Raw genomic sequence first — 17722 nt, forward strand, 5'->3', positions numbered from 1 at the left:
ATAATTGAGTCTTGGGCATACACAAACACACAATATTTCCAAAAAAACGTATTTTCACACTCACAGTAGCAGTGAATTAGCTGTAGGATGTTAGAGAAGTGGCCTGTATCAAGTAGTTTCCTGCAAATATGCTCTGTCAGGTATCACACTCTTAAAATGGGACGACTGCTCAGTAAGGATGCTTGAATAAAATTTTCTTCAGTAAGCTGTTACTCTGAGTTCACAGGTCTTTTCTTAGATCTTCTTGCAGGAGGTAATAGAATATACACACATTTAGTCTTGATACCTTTGCCTTTCACTCTCCCACAAAGCATTATATAGTGTAGCATAAACTTCACACACACAAAAATGATTATAGTATGGGGCCTCTCAGAACCATAGCCCATTTAGAAATCCTTACATCTTTTTTTACTTCCTCAGTATCCAATTTCTATTTCACCACAACTCGGGTCCATGCACTTTCACAAACTTTTCTTTCTGTTTAGAAACACTGACGTATGATCCAATAATTTCCTATTTGAAGAGAAATGAACAGCTTTTCAAGAAATTAAGAAAATAAACAAAGATGTCAACAGTTGTTTTAGTAGGTACAGTAGAGATTTATTGTTCACAGTGTTTTCTTTTGCTCTTTTTCCACACCAACAGATGTGGAAGATTTTGACCATTTAAAATTCAGCCAAAAGCAACCTAAATCCTTTCAATTTGCAAAGTTCAACAGGAGCTAGCAGAAACTATGGCAGGATTTAGTTAAAAGCAAAAGCAGAATACTACATATTTCTGGGACTAATGGAAGACTTGATTCTCCTTGCAAGTATTATTTCCCATTATTCCCTTCAACTAAGTGAAACCCCAGGGTTCTAACACATGGTGATGTTTGCTACGACAGAACCAATGCACACTTGACATAATTGAAGTATTTAAATTTTAAATAAAAGCCATTTTAAAACTTTTAATGTTACTTTATTTTTATTGAGGAAAATATAACATTTGAAAATCCTGCTTGAATAAGAAACACTTTCAAACATAAATTAAGAAAAAACTCTTAAACTGCACATTTCTTGCAGCAAGGGCAGCTCTTCCATAAAACACATTCTTACAGATTTACAAAAGCAGTCTGATAGGATAGTTCAAAAGTTTTCAAGTCTTGTCTTTTTTATTTCTGGCATTCATTAAAGCAAAACTCACCAAAAAAATCTTTCCTTTGAACGCACCATCTGCTTTGTTCCATAGAGAGCCCAAGGTAAAGTGCTCAGCAGCAGGACTGGCAGTGTCAGATACAAGCTTGGACTTTTTCTACTCCAGTGTATTTTGATGGTTCTTGAGGTATATCCTACCTGAAAAAAATACTCCAGTTTTTCCTTTATGTTCACCACCCCTTTGGTCACATGAAGTTATTCTGTCAGGTTGATTTTTTTTTTCCCCCAAAAAAATATTATTTCACAATCATAGAATGGTTATAGCTGGAAGGGTCCTTAAATATCATTTTGTTCCAATCCACCTGCCATGGGCAGGGACACATTCCATGAGACCAGGGTGATCAGGGCTCCATCCAACCTGGCCTTACACGTAGGTTTTATGGTTTTCTTCCAAAACCATAGCTTGGGTTAAAACATGCGCATATTCTTCACTTTTGTTTTTGAAGAACTGAGGTACATGATAATTTGCTGTACAATACTCCTTCTAAAAATGTGGGAAGACCAAATATTCAGAGTGTTCATGATTAAAAGAGGTATTTTTTTTACAAAGAAGTTATTACAGGCCTGACAGTTGGTACCAGTGAAAAACAGCTGGGCTAAGAACATCTTGTTACTCCATTTAAAATTGAGATGAGCAAGAGATGAGGCATTCCTTGGCTTCCCAACGTTTCTTGAAATGACTGTGTGAGAATTCCACACTACCTTTTCATCACAGTTGTAAAGGAAACCTATAAGAAAATGTGCAATAGAGAAGGAATTAAAGTGGAGAAAAAAAAAGATTTAGAAACTAAGGTTAAAATGCAAGGTTTTCAGCTGAAACATCCTTTAAGAATACCAAAAATTTTAAAATTCATAAATTCCATAACTTCAGTAACTAGAGAACACAATCAAACTTTTAGAAAAATAAACCGACATCCAGCTCCGCTCTTGTTACGCATCTTTTAGAAATCACTAGCCCAAAGTTAGGCAAACTCCCTGGAACCCTCAGGAGCTAAACTCCTGAAAGTTTAAAGTCCAGTCTTTAGAAATGCCCATATTGTTGAAGATTAGATTCAGACATTAATTTCTCCCACTGATAAGAAAAATATAACTGCAATTTCCAGATTCTTGAAGCTGTCCTGAAGAATCTAAATTGTTTGTTTCTTTGATTCTGTTTCAATAAATAATATAAAGAAACATAAGTTTGAATAGATTCCTTTTGATATAATGGCCTTGGAACATTTTGTTCTCAAAACAATGGTAACAAAGGACCTTCATTGCATAGTTCAGCTCCTAAATGTTAAAGTAACAGGAACCATAAGGAAAGTACACACGGGTCTGTGTCCACTTTGTTAAGCACACAAAATCCATACTGTTTGTGTGGTTTTAAGAAAAAAATGTAACCACTGGTCAACATGACCCACATTCAGAAAATGAGTAAGCCAATTCTAAACTTGGCTGAAGAGCTTTTCCTACAATTTTTGTTTTGTTCAAACCTCAAAGGGAAAGACCCAAGCATCTAGATGGTCTTGTTCCACCTAATAAGCAGAGTGTTATCAAGGACATGTTTTGATCCACCAACCAAATCATGTATCTTCAAACCACTGTTAAAATAATACTTTATATTTTAATTAAAAATATTTTAACCAAAGTTCTTCTCTGTACCCAATAAAATCACCATAAGTATTAGTTACTCAGTATTCACATCCAACCCTTTTATATTACATGCCTATCTAATCAAGCAAAACAAAACCAAAATCGGAAATAGCTGTCATTAAATCAATGAAAACAATTTGCACTCCAGGAGGTATTATAATGGTGGGATGCTGTATGGGCTGACTGTAGGGAAACAAATAAAAACCTAATCTCATTTTGCTGTGGTTTCTTAGGCCTTTACAACACTATAACATCATTAGAATTTTAAAATTTCAATACAGAGAATACCAAATATCAAAACCAATCAGATGGAGGAAGGATACAACATATAGTTAAAACAAACAGATCTGTGGTGACACCAAGAATGAATACATCAAAATATATCCATCAAAATATATCACTTACCTCTTGTAATACTTGTCCAAGTGTCTCCTGGCTGTGAATGCGCTTCCTGTTGAAAACCCAAACCAGACTTATTTCTGCACAAAGCATTGGGAATCTTGCAAATATCAAGCATTTATCCCACTTCATAAAGAGAAGTTATATCAGGCTTCATTCCACATCCTTTCCCTTAGCAAATCTTTTTCCAAGTCTGTTGAGTCTTACTGCAGTCTTATGGAATTTACAATTCTGATTCAGAGCTGTTGTTATTCACATCATAGTTAGCACTACCTGGAATGAGTCTGGCTACTCATCACATTTTCTCAAAAACAACCCTGAATTCTAAAAAGCATTGGTAACTTTCAGCATAAATCCTAACATGGATGATGGTAATTAATTATTTAAGTGTCATCTCCTGCAGCAAGAGACATCTGATATTCAACAAGTGATGCAAGAAGATTTAACAAATACTAACTTTTTTAGTCATTCTTCCAACATAATCAAAGTGGTAAGCAGTGCATGCAAACAACAGAAAGACAAAGACTTCACAAAAAGTTTCCAGCAGGAGAACATATTACTGCAGTAATTTCCTATAATACATGTACTAAAAAGACTAGAAAAGCAAATAAAAGGCAACATAATTTTACCTGTCTATTTTGGTTGCTATGACCACTGTAAAATTGCCTTCTGTATTGGGCAAGTATGTAGAAGGTATAATGACATAACTTCCTGCAGGAAGCCTGCAGAGTCGGCTGACTTCCTGGGAATAGCAGTGAGGAACACAGCTCACCAGTGGCTCCAAGTGTAAAAAAGAAGTGGTTTGTGGTTTCCAGCTGCTGTTAGGCACCTGCAAAAAAGCATGCAAACATGCCTACTGTTTCATCTGTTTCAGTCTCACAGTGTGATGTGGACCATCTTTATTCCAAATACTCACTCTGCTGTACAGAGCTAGAGAGAAGAAGAATGGAAAAGCTTCCAGAAAACCCAGATGGCAGTACTAAGAACAGATGAATCATTCCTAGCTTGTTTGTAGACAAATGTATAGAACCCACTACTCACATAGCTATAGAGCTTTCTCTGTTTTCTAATCTCTCTCTTCCCTGCTGCAGCCTAAAGCACTTGTTTTCTGCCTCAGGGATCTGCTGAACAGACTGTGCCCTTCCTATATCTAGTAGTCTTTCCAGTACTAAAATGTCATATTAGACTTCATCTCAGTCTTCTATAGGAATATAAAAAACACCAATCTTTCCTCACATATTGTGTACTTGAAGTTTTATGATTACTTCTGGTGCCCAACTCCAGACTTTTCACTTAAGCAACACCTTTTTTTGAAGCATCTTTTCTAAAACTAAAGCTACCTTGCTCTGCGAAATAGTTTAAAAGCAGCAGCCTCTTTGGTTACATTTATGCAGTTGAACACGGGCACACACGTTGAATCCGTGTCTATCCATATCAACTCAAATCTTTTGTTTCTGATCACCTGCTCAAGATATCACAGTCCTTTTGATCCAATATCATTTGCCTATAAACATTTAATTATTAGACACAAAGAAAGTAAGTTTTTATGATGAATTACCAAAAGGTTTGGTCCTCAATCACTAGGGCACCAAGAATTATTTGCAGATCCTCAAAAGAGTTCATCGTTGCTAAAACTAATTTAGAACCCTGTAAGAATTCAGTGAAACCAATTATCTGGTTACTATGCAATGTAACTACCCAAGTTATTCCATATCTTTCATGAGCATTACTTCCAGAGTCAGCCGGTGTTTCTCCCAGAAGCAGCAAGACCCTTGCAAACTGCAAGGAGCCCTGTGCTGCCAGGCTAACCTTCACCCTTGGCAAACAAGCAATCAAACTGACCGGGAGCCTTACCTGGAAAATATGGAAACCTATTGGACAACACTTGCTATCCAGGCAGTGCTGACGGAGGGTGACTTTCACACTGCTTTTCCCTGGTCCTGCAGGAACGGAGAGGGGAAAGCAGGGATTGGTATGGAAGGAGGGGAAGTTCCTGCTACCTCCAGCATTTAGCCCATTCTTCCAGCATCCATGCAGCTGCACTGTCTCCCATTCACCAGCTGGGAGTTCTTCACAGAGGGCAGCATCCACGGGTGGTGGCTTTAGTTCACTATCAAACATAAGAGAGCAAAGAAACAAAAAATGTATAAAACACATACTACCAGAATATAAACAAATCTGACCAGCTTTTAAACAGCTGCCAACACTACATTTTGCCTCTACATATAGCAAGAAGCTGCAGTTTAGAGTCAAGATGCTACTCATCTGGCTACTTCTAATTAGTAATTTAACAAGAGGTAGTAGCAGCTTCATGACAAAAACAAGGAGCTGGGAAACTTGCATGAATTCAAAGACAATACAATGCTGTTATACAGCACTCTGCACAATTCTTCAAAATATTTTGAACATTCCCACTTAGTGCTACACTTGTATTTATGTCAACAAATTTAAGAAACATTCTGTTTTGTTTTAAACCTACCTGAGAGAGATTCTTCCCGTTGAAAATACACGAAGCAAGAAATTCCCTACTGCATCTTTCAGAAAAGTGCTGGGAACAACAAGATAAAAGCCAGGTGAAAGGTCACAGCACACATGGACTTCTCTGTCGTAGGAATGGCAGATGGTACCTACAACTGGAGGAGCAGAGAGGGTCTTTGGAAGGTTAAATCGTTTCTTCTCCACCTAGAATAGATGCATAATGATGTGTGGTGGTTTAGGAAAAATGACTAGCTTATCATAAAACTAAAAATTATCCAATATTGTTTAAAACATTTTTAAACATGCATACATTTACAAATGTAAACAAAGACAAGAGTATCAGCAGATGACCTAAACATCAAAGAGAAGTAAGAAGAGTTAACATTCAGGAGTAAATTTAGGAATGGCTTCAAGCAATCAGCCCAAAATGTCACGCACTAGTTTGGAACAATCCCAAGTGCTCAGTGATAAGAAGAAAGTACTAGTCCAGTAATAGTTTGTACAGACAGTAACTGTGAGATAAACAGAACCATTCCAGCATAAACCAGAGACAGAAAATTTGTGACTAGTTGAATCGTATCACTGGCATGGGAAATGAATGATTTTACTCAAATGTTTCAGTATTCCTTTTAAACTTCTATTTGCAAAGAGAAAAATGTCACTTTAGTGTTACCTTCCAGACATGCAATCCCACAGCCTGGTAATTCTTTCCCTGTATGCCTTCAGTCAAAAATGGATTTTCCTCTGCTAAGCGAGTTGGCTTTTGAATCCTTCCAGCCCAGTCAGTGCTGTATTTCCTGTGTTTCTGCAGCAGAGCAATGCACACCTCACTGGACTCACACACCCTCAGCCAGAACTTGGGGTTGGTAGGGAAGCTGCTGTTGTTGCGGCAGCCACCTGCAGACTGGCCTCTCACCCAGGATCCAAAGAGATTCTGAGAGTGATACAGCACTTTCCCTAACAAAATAAGAAAATCACGGGGAGGATTTCAGACATGGGAAGCTGCTTAATTTTACACAACAGGTATATGGCAGAGATTGCTCACCCCAAGAAAACATGCTGTCGTATCCTGACACTTCCCCAAAGCAGAAATTCATGACCAAGATTTTGAGAGGCATGAAAATTAATGTCACAGTTGGTAATGAAAAACTAATGACATAATTTTTATAAGAAACAGTTACTAGAAATGTGTATATACCAAATTTATATACCATTAAAAACAAAACATCACAGGACTGTCCAGAATAACAGCCTTCTAGACAGATGACACTAATCTTCCAACCAACTAGCAAGTAACTAAATTTGATAGAAATATCAATGGTTTCTCTAAAGATCTTTAATTCCTCTTGTCCTTCTGTTTTTCAGCAGAGACAGAAAAGGCCAATGGATCTACAGGAGAGGGGAAAACTGAGAAAGAGAAATTATGGTCTAGTTGTACCCATTTGCAATTCAAATCAATTCTTCCCCTTGACATAATGTTATTTGCATGAGAAAGATGTCTTCTCATATCACACCTGTATGGAGGCTCTGAAGTTGTCCTTCCTCATTGACTGGAAAGCCCACAGTAATCTCATCAAATTCCCTGAAAAATTCCTCTTCATCAACCCAGAATTCTCCTTCTTGGATCTGTGAGAGGAGTTCTGAAGCAATTACTGGATCTAGCTGGTTCCATCCTTGACCACTGCACATAAGACAGAAGTTAACATTCAGCTCTTTGCCCAGCAGAGTTCAAGAACAATGTTCTACCAAATATCTTACGGAGCAGGACTGTAAGAAGAGATTTCTTCATTTTATTGTGAAATAATTGCATTGAAATTTTCTCTGCACATTGCTGGTCAGTGAGAGGGATCATAGGAAACATAAGTCATAACCTATCAAAGAAAACTTAGAAAGAGCCTAATACCCGACTGGATGCAGAACAGACTTCTGGGTGAAATAGGTGCTTTGTTTACAACAGTCACTACAGTAAGAAGTCTGAGAGCAAAAAAAAGGCTTTTAATTGTTGCTTAAAAAAGAGGCAAAAAAGTAAAACAAGCTGTGCTGACATCGTTCTGAAAAAATTTTAATGCTTTACAACAAAATCTGCCATTTGTATTAAGCAACTGACTACCCCCATGAATCTGCTTGCCAAGTCTTGATAAACCAAGAATTTAAACGCCTCATTATTTAGGGCTCATTAAAAACTAGTAGTTTCAACATTTCCCATTGTTTCACTAGCAAAAAAGAACAGTTCTGCACTTGAATAAAACAGGGCTCTAAGGCCATCCAATGAAACCCTATCCTCTTGCAACTATATGGCAACTTACTCTTTGACAAAGAAACTACAAGAGACCAAGTGTATGACCAAAACACTCTCAAAAGAAAAAAAAAAAATCAGCTGAAGTCTCAATAAATGCAATTAAATTATTTTTCTAACTCAGGGAAGAAAAATATTTCTACAAAAATGTTCCTGAGCATCACCATATTGTTAACATATTTTAATGCTGAACTCTTGTTGCTTGTGTTAAGAATTGCATGTTCTTTTGTATAGTCAAAACATGCTAACATTTTCCAAAATAAGCAAGTAGGGTCTGCCCTTTCATTCTTGTTACTTTTCTATTTGAGCTGCTACACATATTTCTGCAAGTCCTTTAAAACAGTTCTCTTGTTTATTTCTACTTTATATAGACTCAGTTCCAACTTCTACTTATATCAATCTACAGAAATGAGATAACACAAGCAACAAGCATAAGGATCCTTCGTTCTCCTACAGTTTTATAATTACTCCTTTGCTTGTTTTCTGCAGCTAAGCCAGGAACAAATGAGAAGAGGCAAGTAAAGCTGAATGATTTCAAGAAACAAACATGATCAAAAATACTTAGGTCAATGGTAGAACACCAAAAAAGCACAAAAATCAGAAACAGAAAGTTAGCCAACACCTTAAGTTGGTCTCTATAAAAAGATGTGATTTGATAAATAGAAGTTATTAAAAAAATTTAGATTGCAAGAACTAGGAGATCAAATTTACTAGCCTCAGAACCAATGAGCTGTGTGAACTCCCAGCTCTCTAAAGAATAACTGCACACACACCGAATCCTCTCTCCTCTGCTAGAGATTATTAGCAGTGTTTGCCTAGTGTATGCCTAATACTTAGATAAGCTTTGTGCTTCAGAACTTACACAAATGGTTTTCCAAATGAATATAAAACTGCTCACCCCTCACACCAAGGCCCTTTCCAGCACCGCCTCCCCCAAGGATTTCGTATTCGTAGCAGGAAGATTTCCTTGCCTGACACTTCAGAGAGATTCAATGTGTCTATCACAATAAAGGCATGAAATTCTCCTAGTTCACTTGCACCTGAATAGAAAAAAAAAAAGGCATTTGAAAAAACACAAAAGAATCTGCTCCATATTTTGCAATAAAATTAGTGAAAGAAGGCAATTTTGAGATAAAATGAAATTGGTTTTAAATCTGTATCAGAACAGCACAAAGAAATCTCAAACAGTTCATTTTAGTGACTATAAAAGCATAAAGTAACATTGCAGAGTGTATTAACTTGCTCCTTGATCTCAAATCCCTACAAATTCACTGTGCTAAAATTAATTGAGGTTTTCAAGGTTGTTTTTGAGATGCTTCTTCAAGGGAGTGCATTTTGGGGGGATGCATTTGTTTTTGAGAATTGACTGTATTAGCTTCTAATATAAAAAGCACGCCTCCAAAGCAGCCCCCATCCTGAACTCAGTAACAGCCTTAAATCTTCATCTATCCAAACATTTCAAGTTGTACCATGAAACTGGCAAGGTACTAGAATCAGCATTTGTATTTGCTGGCTGCCTTGTGCTTTGAAGCCTGTTAATAGAGACATTTACTATCACCTTGTCTGGAGTTGAGGACTGAACAGCTTATTACACACTGTTCCTTCAGATTCATTAATCTTCTAAACACTGCTTTCTCCAAAACCATGCCAGTCTTCTCTTTCTCCACATTTTTTCCAGGGCCTTTCAGGGTCCATCTTTCAGCAATTCCTCCAGTCAGATCAACCAAAGCATCTGCCACCTGTCCTGCCCACAACTGCTCATAAGATCCATGCACTCTAAAAAATTTAAACAAAAAAATTAGAAAAATACAAAGAAATTAAAATTAAAAGTTTGTACACACAGCAGAACAAAAGAAACACAGTTGCTACACACTTGCAACCCCACTCTATATCACAATCATGACTGTGCCTGACCTCATAACCCAAAGTAGGCAAGAGAAAGCACATACTATCTTATTTATATAGAACACAACATCTAAAGAATATGTAAGCCATTGGATATTCCACTGCTTGATGGGAAGTTTCTTACTTTCTCTCTATTCTAGTAAAAAAACTGCTGTTGTCTAGTACTAGTCATTTGTACCTTATTATCCATGCTCTACATTATCTTTTGTGATATACTAACTGCATTCTGTATAAATAGAAATATTTCTTCCTCTTCAATTATTCTCTATTCACTTTGCACAAATAACTAGAGCAGCACTTCCCTCAACAACCTAAGCAAACCAAGAGAGTGCCCCACCTGATGTAGCAGATGCAAAAATATAGCAAAAGAAGTCAAGACTAAAATAGAGTTATAAGATTGAACAATAAGACCTCTGCAGACAACAAATATTACATTTCAAACCTACAGAGAAGCTTTAACATGACATTGGTGCTTCACAGCTTCTGCTCAATCTACAGCTGAGTTACTACATAATTGAAGTCTGCTCTGCCCTCTGCTGGCAATCATAAAATCTGCTCAGATTCTCTGGGACATTAGATGTCTATCTTACCAGTGCATTTTGTCTCCAAATTACTTTGTCTGTCTGAACAGCTTTTCTGCTGATGTGCCATAAACCCCTAAATAGCTCCATTTTCTTTCTAAAACGGTAAACTAACAAATTATGCAAAAGAGCAGTGAAACTCACACAACCAGAGCCTCAACTAGCACAAACTCACTCAATGTTGTTGCTTTCCATGAAGACATCTGCATGCTTTCTGTTTTTCATTGAGCTCTCATCTTCCCTAGTAAAACATCTTCCTTTAACAAATTAGATAACTAATGGACAGAGACTTAACAAACATCATTTGATCCCTGAAAATTCATTGCAGATTACTTTTCACCAGAATTACCTCCCTAAGCCTATCTTACTTCATATACAACTGGAAGCACACCTTTCAGACCTACAGTTTAAAGAGCAACTTCTGCACAAGCCAGGATGGGACCACCAGCAGCCACAATGCTCAGATCTATGCCCAAAGCAGCTGGGTAAAATAAGCAAGCAGAAGAAACACACAGGTATTATAGTTCTATTTCCATCAATAGCAGCATTCACATACTTTGCATAAGCTTTTTCCAGTAGTGGAAGCCAAAACAAATCCTCTGTCTGACACTGGGAAAAGCAGAGTTTGCCCCCAAGGCAAGGCAGGCGATCATCAATGGTCACTTCCACCCAGTGGCCAAACTGCCAGACCCGGCACGTGAAGCAGCCTTGATAGGACTCATCTGTCCAGCTGGGCTGGCCTGGAGGGATCACCTGCAGGGCAAAAGCCAAAAGCAAGGCAAACAATGAATTAATGAAGTTTATTTTCTGCAAACAAAACTAGTTTAAAATATAAAGAATTTGTATCAGCCATTTGTAACAAACACAGAAAAAAATATGATAACAAAAGCAGTGAAACGGAGCATAATGAAGGCAATATTCATATGGCAGCTTGGGACTGCAGAACAATACACAAATGTCAAATAGGTGAAGAAAACTTTTCTAACACGAAAACTTCTCCATACCTTGTTTAGTAAGTATTTGCTCTTCTGCAAAGCTACACAGGCACACAAGAACCAACAGTCTCCCAAAATTCCTTGTTTTACTTGCACATCCTGCAGATTGTTTGAAAATAACCGAGGAGAGGAACAAATGTCCTAAAATTAAAGAAGGGGAGTTAAAGCAAATCCTGCATGACATTCTAATGAATTCTTAGTTTCAGGGACTGGGAGGGCTTCAGAGATCTCTCATAAAATAAGGGAATTTTTTATCTCTAGAAAATTTCCTTTTCATACACAGCCTAAGTAAGAAGTAACAAATAAATGGCTTGTGGGGGTATTTTGCAGGTACTTCGTGAATGTAAACCCAGATCCCACATGAATTTTAGTACACAACTGTCACCATCAGGTGCAGTCCTAGCATAAGCAGTAAGAAGTGAAAGACTAAATAATTCATCAGGTCCTTGCAAGACTTATGATCAACTGTGACAGGGCTGATGCTAGCCACATTAAACTGCACATCCCAAATTACAAAAGTCTCAAATTTAGAACAAGGGAAAAACCTTTCCTAGGGCACAGAAAAATAGATCAGTTGGCAGCACAAGAGGGAATTTCAGCTGCAAAGTCGTGAACACTTAATCTGATCTGAAAGTGAGTTTGTGAAATGGTTCTCCTTATATATAAACACTGCAAGAGATGGAAATTAACTCAACAGCCCCCAGCAGCAATCAAGGTGTAAAGAACAAAAGCAGGAAGCTGCATACTCAACTCCATGAAATCATTTGTTTGCCAATTACACCTGATACAGCTCTGTCACTGTCCTACAGACAGCCTCAGACACTGGGGAAAAAACACAGCTCAAGACAACATGCCTTTTTCCTCCATTACATTTTTATAGCCATTTTTTCCCCTCTACACAAAGGCAGTATCATAAATACTTCACCTTAAATGGGTGTACTGCAGAAATGCAATCTAAAGCTTTTAGCTCTAATACAGCTTGCTCTGCAACCCACCTATGTTTAAAAGCAATACAAGTCATAAACTTTAAAAGTTTTCTTTCCTGTTTTCAAAGAAAAAGCAACCACAAAGAAAGTAACCACAACAAAAGTAATAGGCTTCTAAAAAATTCTAAAATACAACTGCTTATTTTCAAGACCGTTATGCAATATATCAAAAAGTTTGGAAATGACAAAATGCTGCATTCTAACTAGGTATGCACATAATTTGCACAATGAAACATATTTATAATAAAATATCTGAATTTCTCATAATGCCATGAAATTTAAAAGCTCTACAAGAGGATTTAAATCAAGCCTACAAACAAGCACCTAGACTAAAAACTGTAACTCGTGTATTGTTAACGCTTACATACACTGGTTTTATCACTTTGTATTTCCAAACAAATAAGCAGAAGCAGTCATTCAATGCAAACTTGCATTTACTACCTAAAAGCCCAATTCTGCTAAAATTAGCCTTTTATACCTTAAAACTCACCTTAGGTCTCAACCAAGATATCTCGCCTCTGAATTGGGCCAGCGGGGTACAATAATTAAAAAATATGGAGGTATCACTGGCCGGAAACGTGGGGTCTGTGTAAAGGTCTCTTGCCACCATTAACTGCTTTTTCTCTCCCAGCATTTTCAACACAGTCCTAAGCAGCTTTGCCGGCTATTCCTACGACTTTAAATGGCCAGGCATCAACCTGCAACAGAAGTGAGTGTTACCGGGGAATTGCAACAGGGAAACAAACAGGCATGGCGGATTTTTTGAGGGAGGGACAGCCTCTCGCTGTAACACGGAGCACCTGGAACCACCACAGTGCTGCTTCTTCCAGCACCTGACACCGCCCTACAGCGCTCAGCTGGAAGAGAAGGGGGCCTCCTCATGAGGAGACCTACACCCGCCTAGGTCCCTGACCCCGCTCTGCGCACACCCTTCACACAAAGCTCACCTCCCACCCCTTTCCTCACACCCAGCCCAAACAGGGCTCCTCCGCCCACGCCTCCTCGTGACCCCCAGGCCCCCGTCCCCACAAGAGGTGCCGGCCCTGCCGCCCCCGCTCCAGTTCCCCCCTCACCTAGGGGCGGTCCCGCCGCCATTGCCCGGGGCGGCCGTTACCCGGCAACGCCGGCACGCGCGGCCCCGCCCAGCCCGCGCATGACGGACGGCGCCGCCGACCAATCAGCAGACGATACTTGCGTGCGCACCACGCGTTGGCCCCGCCTCCCCGGGTGAGGGGCGCAGAGGAGTCCTCGAGCTGTGGGAGGTTCCGTGGCCGGGGGAAATGGGAAACTGCTCATGTGGGTCACGGGCCGTGGGCACCTGAGATACGGGCTCCTAGGGCGGAGGAAAATTAATCCAAAGTGTTTCCATGAAGATTGTGATAGAGAAACACAAATAAATTGCTGGCCCTCATCGAGTGCTTGCCTGACATAATGGCACAGATCACATTTTTGGATTGTTCATCACCATATAGTCGTCCACAGGCTGAACCGTCAAAGGCGATATGTTAATTTCCGTATTCTGATAGCTACCGCTGACCAGTGAAATAGAAAAAGTGCCTTAAAAATACTGCCTAGCTCAGGAACAAAGAACAGAAATGCAGAAATAAGGGCCCCACCAGGCCGTCCTTCAGCACGCCAAGGTTTTGGGTTTCAGGGCACGCTGAAGGAGGCTGTTGTCTTTTTCATGTTTGGGCCTTTCACATCAGGGTTTCTCAAGGAGCTCAGGTGTGGTCAATAAAGAAGCTACTGAGCCACTGTAGAAAGACGAGGTGCTTACCAAAAAATCTGCCATCACACTTGCCTGTCATGATGTGTTTGAGTCTAAGGTCACCTGGTCCTTGGGAAGAGAGGTCATCTGAACGAGAGAGCCACAGAAAACATGGGCCTGTGGTTTTTATCAGACATTAATGCAGAAATCCTCCTCTCAAGCCAACCTTGGCAGATGGAAATGCTCTCAGGTAACTGCAGCAGCTGTCCAACCCCCGACATTCAGAAATAGGTTCTCTGCCCCTTGGTCATGCCCGTTGTACAGACACAAGGCTTCTCCCCTGTACACTGCAAATTTAATCAACAAACAAGACTTTTCACGTTGGAGTTTTGACCCTTTTGGGAGCAGAGGAAACATTGCTGGCAGTAAGAATAACCCTCTTGTCCACGGCTCATGCAAGGGAGCTGCAGCTGCGTGGCTGTGAGCGAGCAACACAGGAGAGCTCTGTTGGGGGAGGGAAAGGGGAAAAAAAGGCCTCTGTATCAGGAACAGTGAGGCTCTGATCTGTGTGATTTCACCCCTGCATTCTTTAGGAAACAGCGATCACACAACTGCATAAATTCCATTAGAGGACCGATTCTAGAAAGCAGGATAAATGTTGAGCTCTAACTGTAAATACAGGAGGTCCAGCCTGCAACAATTAATTAGTTAAATACCTTCCTATTTATTTATGAAGCTATTAGAAGAAGGAAAGAGATAGATGTTACCTTGGTCTCTCAGATACCTGACACACTTTCCCTGCCCCACTCCAAGGTTGGAAAGGGGTGAATTAATACAGTATGCAATTGATGATTTTTTTTCTGTTAACGCAAAACTCTTTGCAATGAGAGCAGCAGAGAACTTTCCCTGTTGCCTCTTGGCAATCCTGCTGGATTAAACTGTTCCTGAAGATAAAACACAGGTCTATTTAGACAGAAGGTCTTGAAGATAATATTTTAAGACAAAATTGTACTCTCCTTGTTGTCTCAGTCCACTTTAACGTAGGTGCTTCATTTCTCATTGGAAAGGAAGAAAGACTGAGAAGGATTGAGTCCCATTGCTATAGAAATTTAAAAGGGATTTGTGTCCAGCTTAATAACCAGCTCATTTCCATGTGAATGAAGATGATCCTTTAGAATAGTGTTTGATATTTTCATGGTTGTTTGCCAGTTTTAGGCTTTCATCAGTCCCATGTTTGCTTTTGTCTCCAACTCCCAGTGGTTCAAGGACAGGGAGAGGAGTAAAAGTAATTGAGCAGCAGTGGCTGGGCCCAATGTGTGTATTTGTTTCTGCAAATGCTGACACATGGAAGCTGTTCGCAAGGGAGTTCTTGAATTCTCTGAATCCTGATACCAGGATTAGGAAGGCACAGCGATAGTGAGCTGACAGTGATCAGAGCTGTATCAAAAGAACAGCACAGAGTGTCTTTTTGCTTAAGAGAGATTTTGGAGTGAGCATTTGGGGTTATAGACCTCTCTCATTGCTTCAGGCACACATGGAGGTAAAGCACAGCTCCAAATTTTCAGCCTGGCTACCACAGCACACAAGATGCTGCACCTCAGTAAATATGATGTTGGAAAAGGGTCTAGTGCTCTGCAAACCCCACTAATGCCATTCCATTTTTAGAGAAAGACTTGTCTCTAGTATATATATTTATATATAATTTTTTTTATTGCCACTAGCTAGTATCCCTCTGTATAGAGTGAAAGGTCACCTCCAGAATATGGAATAGCTTTTCTCTACCCCCTTTATCTTTAAAAGGTTCTCATGTCCAGGTAACACATATGCTAACAGGTGCCCAAATTACTACTATTATTAATGGGGAAAAAAAAAGGTGAGTGGACAATATTAGTAAAAAATTCTTTTACAGTTGATGTGGAATATACAGCAGCAATTGAGGTAATTTTTGAGAAACAATGTGCAATTTCCACTTTAAAAGGATGTTGAAACATCATGCTCCACCCAAGCAAAGTCAATACATGAAGTTGTGGAAGACAGCTTGCAGTAACAGACCAATCAATCTGTTTTCTTTAAGAATTAAAAAGTACTTACATGAGAAAGAGGTAAGTAGTTTATATGTGAGTAAGCAGTTTAACTTTCACAAAGCAAGCAGTAGTTTCCAGAGCTGGAAGATAAAATAGACAATGCCAAACTAGACATTAGATATGCATTTCAGGAATGCATGTAATCAACAGCTAAACCAATTTTCTTGGGGCTTCAACAAAATCAGTGTCAAACTGTGTCCTCACAACTGACAATAATTCTGTGTCTCAGAGAACAGTGGCTTGATAAATGTCACACAGTGATTTATAGTACAGTTTCTCTTGTACACCAAGTGATATTGTGGTCAAAATCGCTTTCGGCTTTTATCAATCTATAGTAAAAAGTGTGAAAAGTGTGACGTGATTTTAGTGTGTTGACCGTACTGTGTTGTTCAATCTTTGGACAAACAGGGAGAACAGACTGAAGAAGTGTACTTGACCTAAGAGAATTGTGCAGCACATGAGCTTAGATGTACAGAAGGTCCTGTGTTATCCAAAAAAGGTAATGACCAAGGTCACTGTAGTGTAAGAACATAAAAGAGTTTTGGTTGAAGAAGAATGTTTGGGATTCTTGACAGAATTGTTCTTGGTTGATAGAGTTTGTGGTTAAAATGTTGCAAGGTAACATGACGCCAAAATTACTGATACAAGCTTAACACAGTATATTGTAGCTAGCAAGAATATATTGAATGTATCAACCAACGTGGCTATGAAATGCTAAAAAATTGTCAGAAATATTCCATTCTATTAAACAGATGGTTCTTCAGAGCTTTCCCACAAGTGATATTTCTACATCCTCTGTTGCCCTGCTCAAAGCTGCAATGAAATAAAGTAATAGTTTTCATTTTCAAAATAAAAAAAGATAACCCGATCTCTTGGCATCTGTTTAAATAAAACTGATTTGATATCTAATCTGACTTAAATGGATCAGAAATGAATGTACCAAAGATAAGGCAAATAGTTTCTGTTTAATCACAGTCTAATTTGCCTGTCAATGTGAAGTCTACTACAAATCAAGACAGCAAGTACCCTGAAGCACCAATTTATTTTCTGTCAACTAAAGGAAGGCTTATCTCCACAAACTTGCTGCCAGTTTTTTGTCTCTACAAAATAAAAAATGCACTCCTCACTCACAGGAGAAACAGAAGTACCTGGAGGTGGATGCATGGAATACGTTCCAAAAATCTTACTCTGCTTCAGTGTCTCAGAAAACAAGTCCTAGGTCAAAAGCCATTTGATGGGATCTCGCAGAGATGAGAGCAGAAACACTAACATACATCTTGTGTTCTTTAACCAGGAAACAGTCTGTTCAGTTCAGCCAGCATTTCCTTGCTTTGGTGGATGTCTATGCAAACTATGCAAACACAGAGCTGATCTGATGTATTTCAGTCAGTCCTAGTAACAATAGATAATATTTATTTTTGATTGCTTGCTTTTGCCACCTCTCCAGCACCTTCCTGTG

At 39.0% G+C, this 17722-nt stretch overlaps 1 protein-coding gene across 1 annotated transcript; it reads right to left on the reverse strand.

Moving 5' to 3' along the window:
• Positions 1 to 938: 938 nt before the first annotated feature.
• On the reverse strand, positions 939 to 13605 carry CAPN10 (calpain 10). Its single transcript, XM_066556428.1, has 14 exons — positions 13545 to 13605; positions 12962 to 13169; positions 11495 to 11626; positions 11047 to 11243; positions 9563 to 9780; positions 8903 to 9044; positions 7223 to 7389; positions 6382 to 6665; positions 5710 to 5912; positions 5085 to 5340; positions 3860 to 4059; positions 3237 to 3282; positions 1899 to 1924; positions 939 to 1334 (listed from the first exon to the last, which is right to left on the reverse strand). The coding sequence occupies exons 2-14, from the start codon at positions 13103 to 13105 to the stop codon at positions 1331 to 1333; spliced, it is 2019 nt and encodes a 672-aa protein (XP_066412525.1). The 5' UTR covers positions 13106 to 13169; positions 13545 to 13605; the 3' UTR covers positions 939 to 1330.
• Positions 13606 to 17722: the final 4117 nt, after the last annotated feature.

This window comes from Molothrus aeneus, chromosome 10 (assembly GCF_037042795.1).
Source record: "Molothrus aeneus isolate 106 chromosome 10, BPBGC_Maene_1.0, whole genome shotgun sequence".
NCBI classification, from domain to species: domain Eukaryota; kingdom Metazoa; phylum Chordata; class Aves; order Passeriformes; family Icteridae; genus Molothrus; species Molothrus aeneus.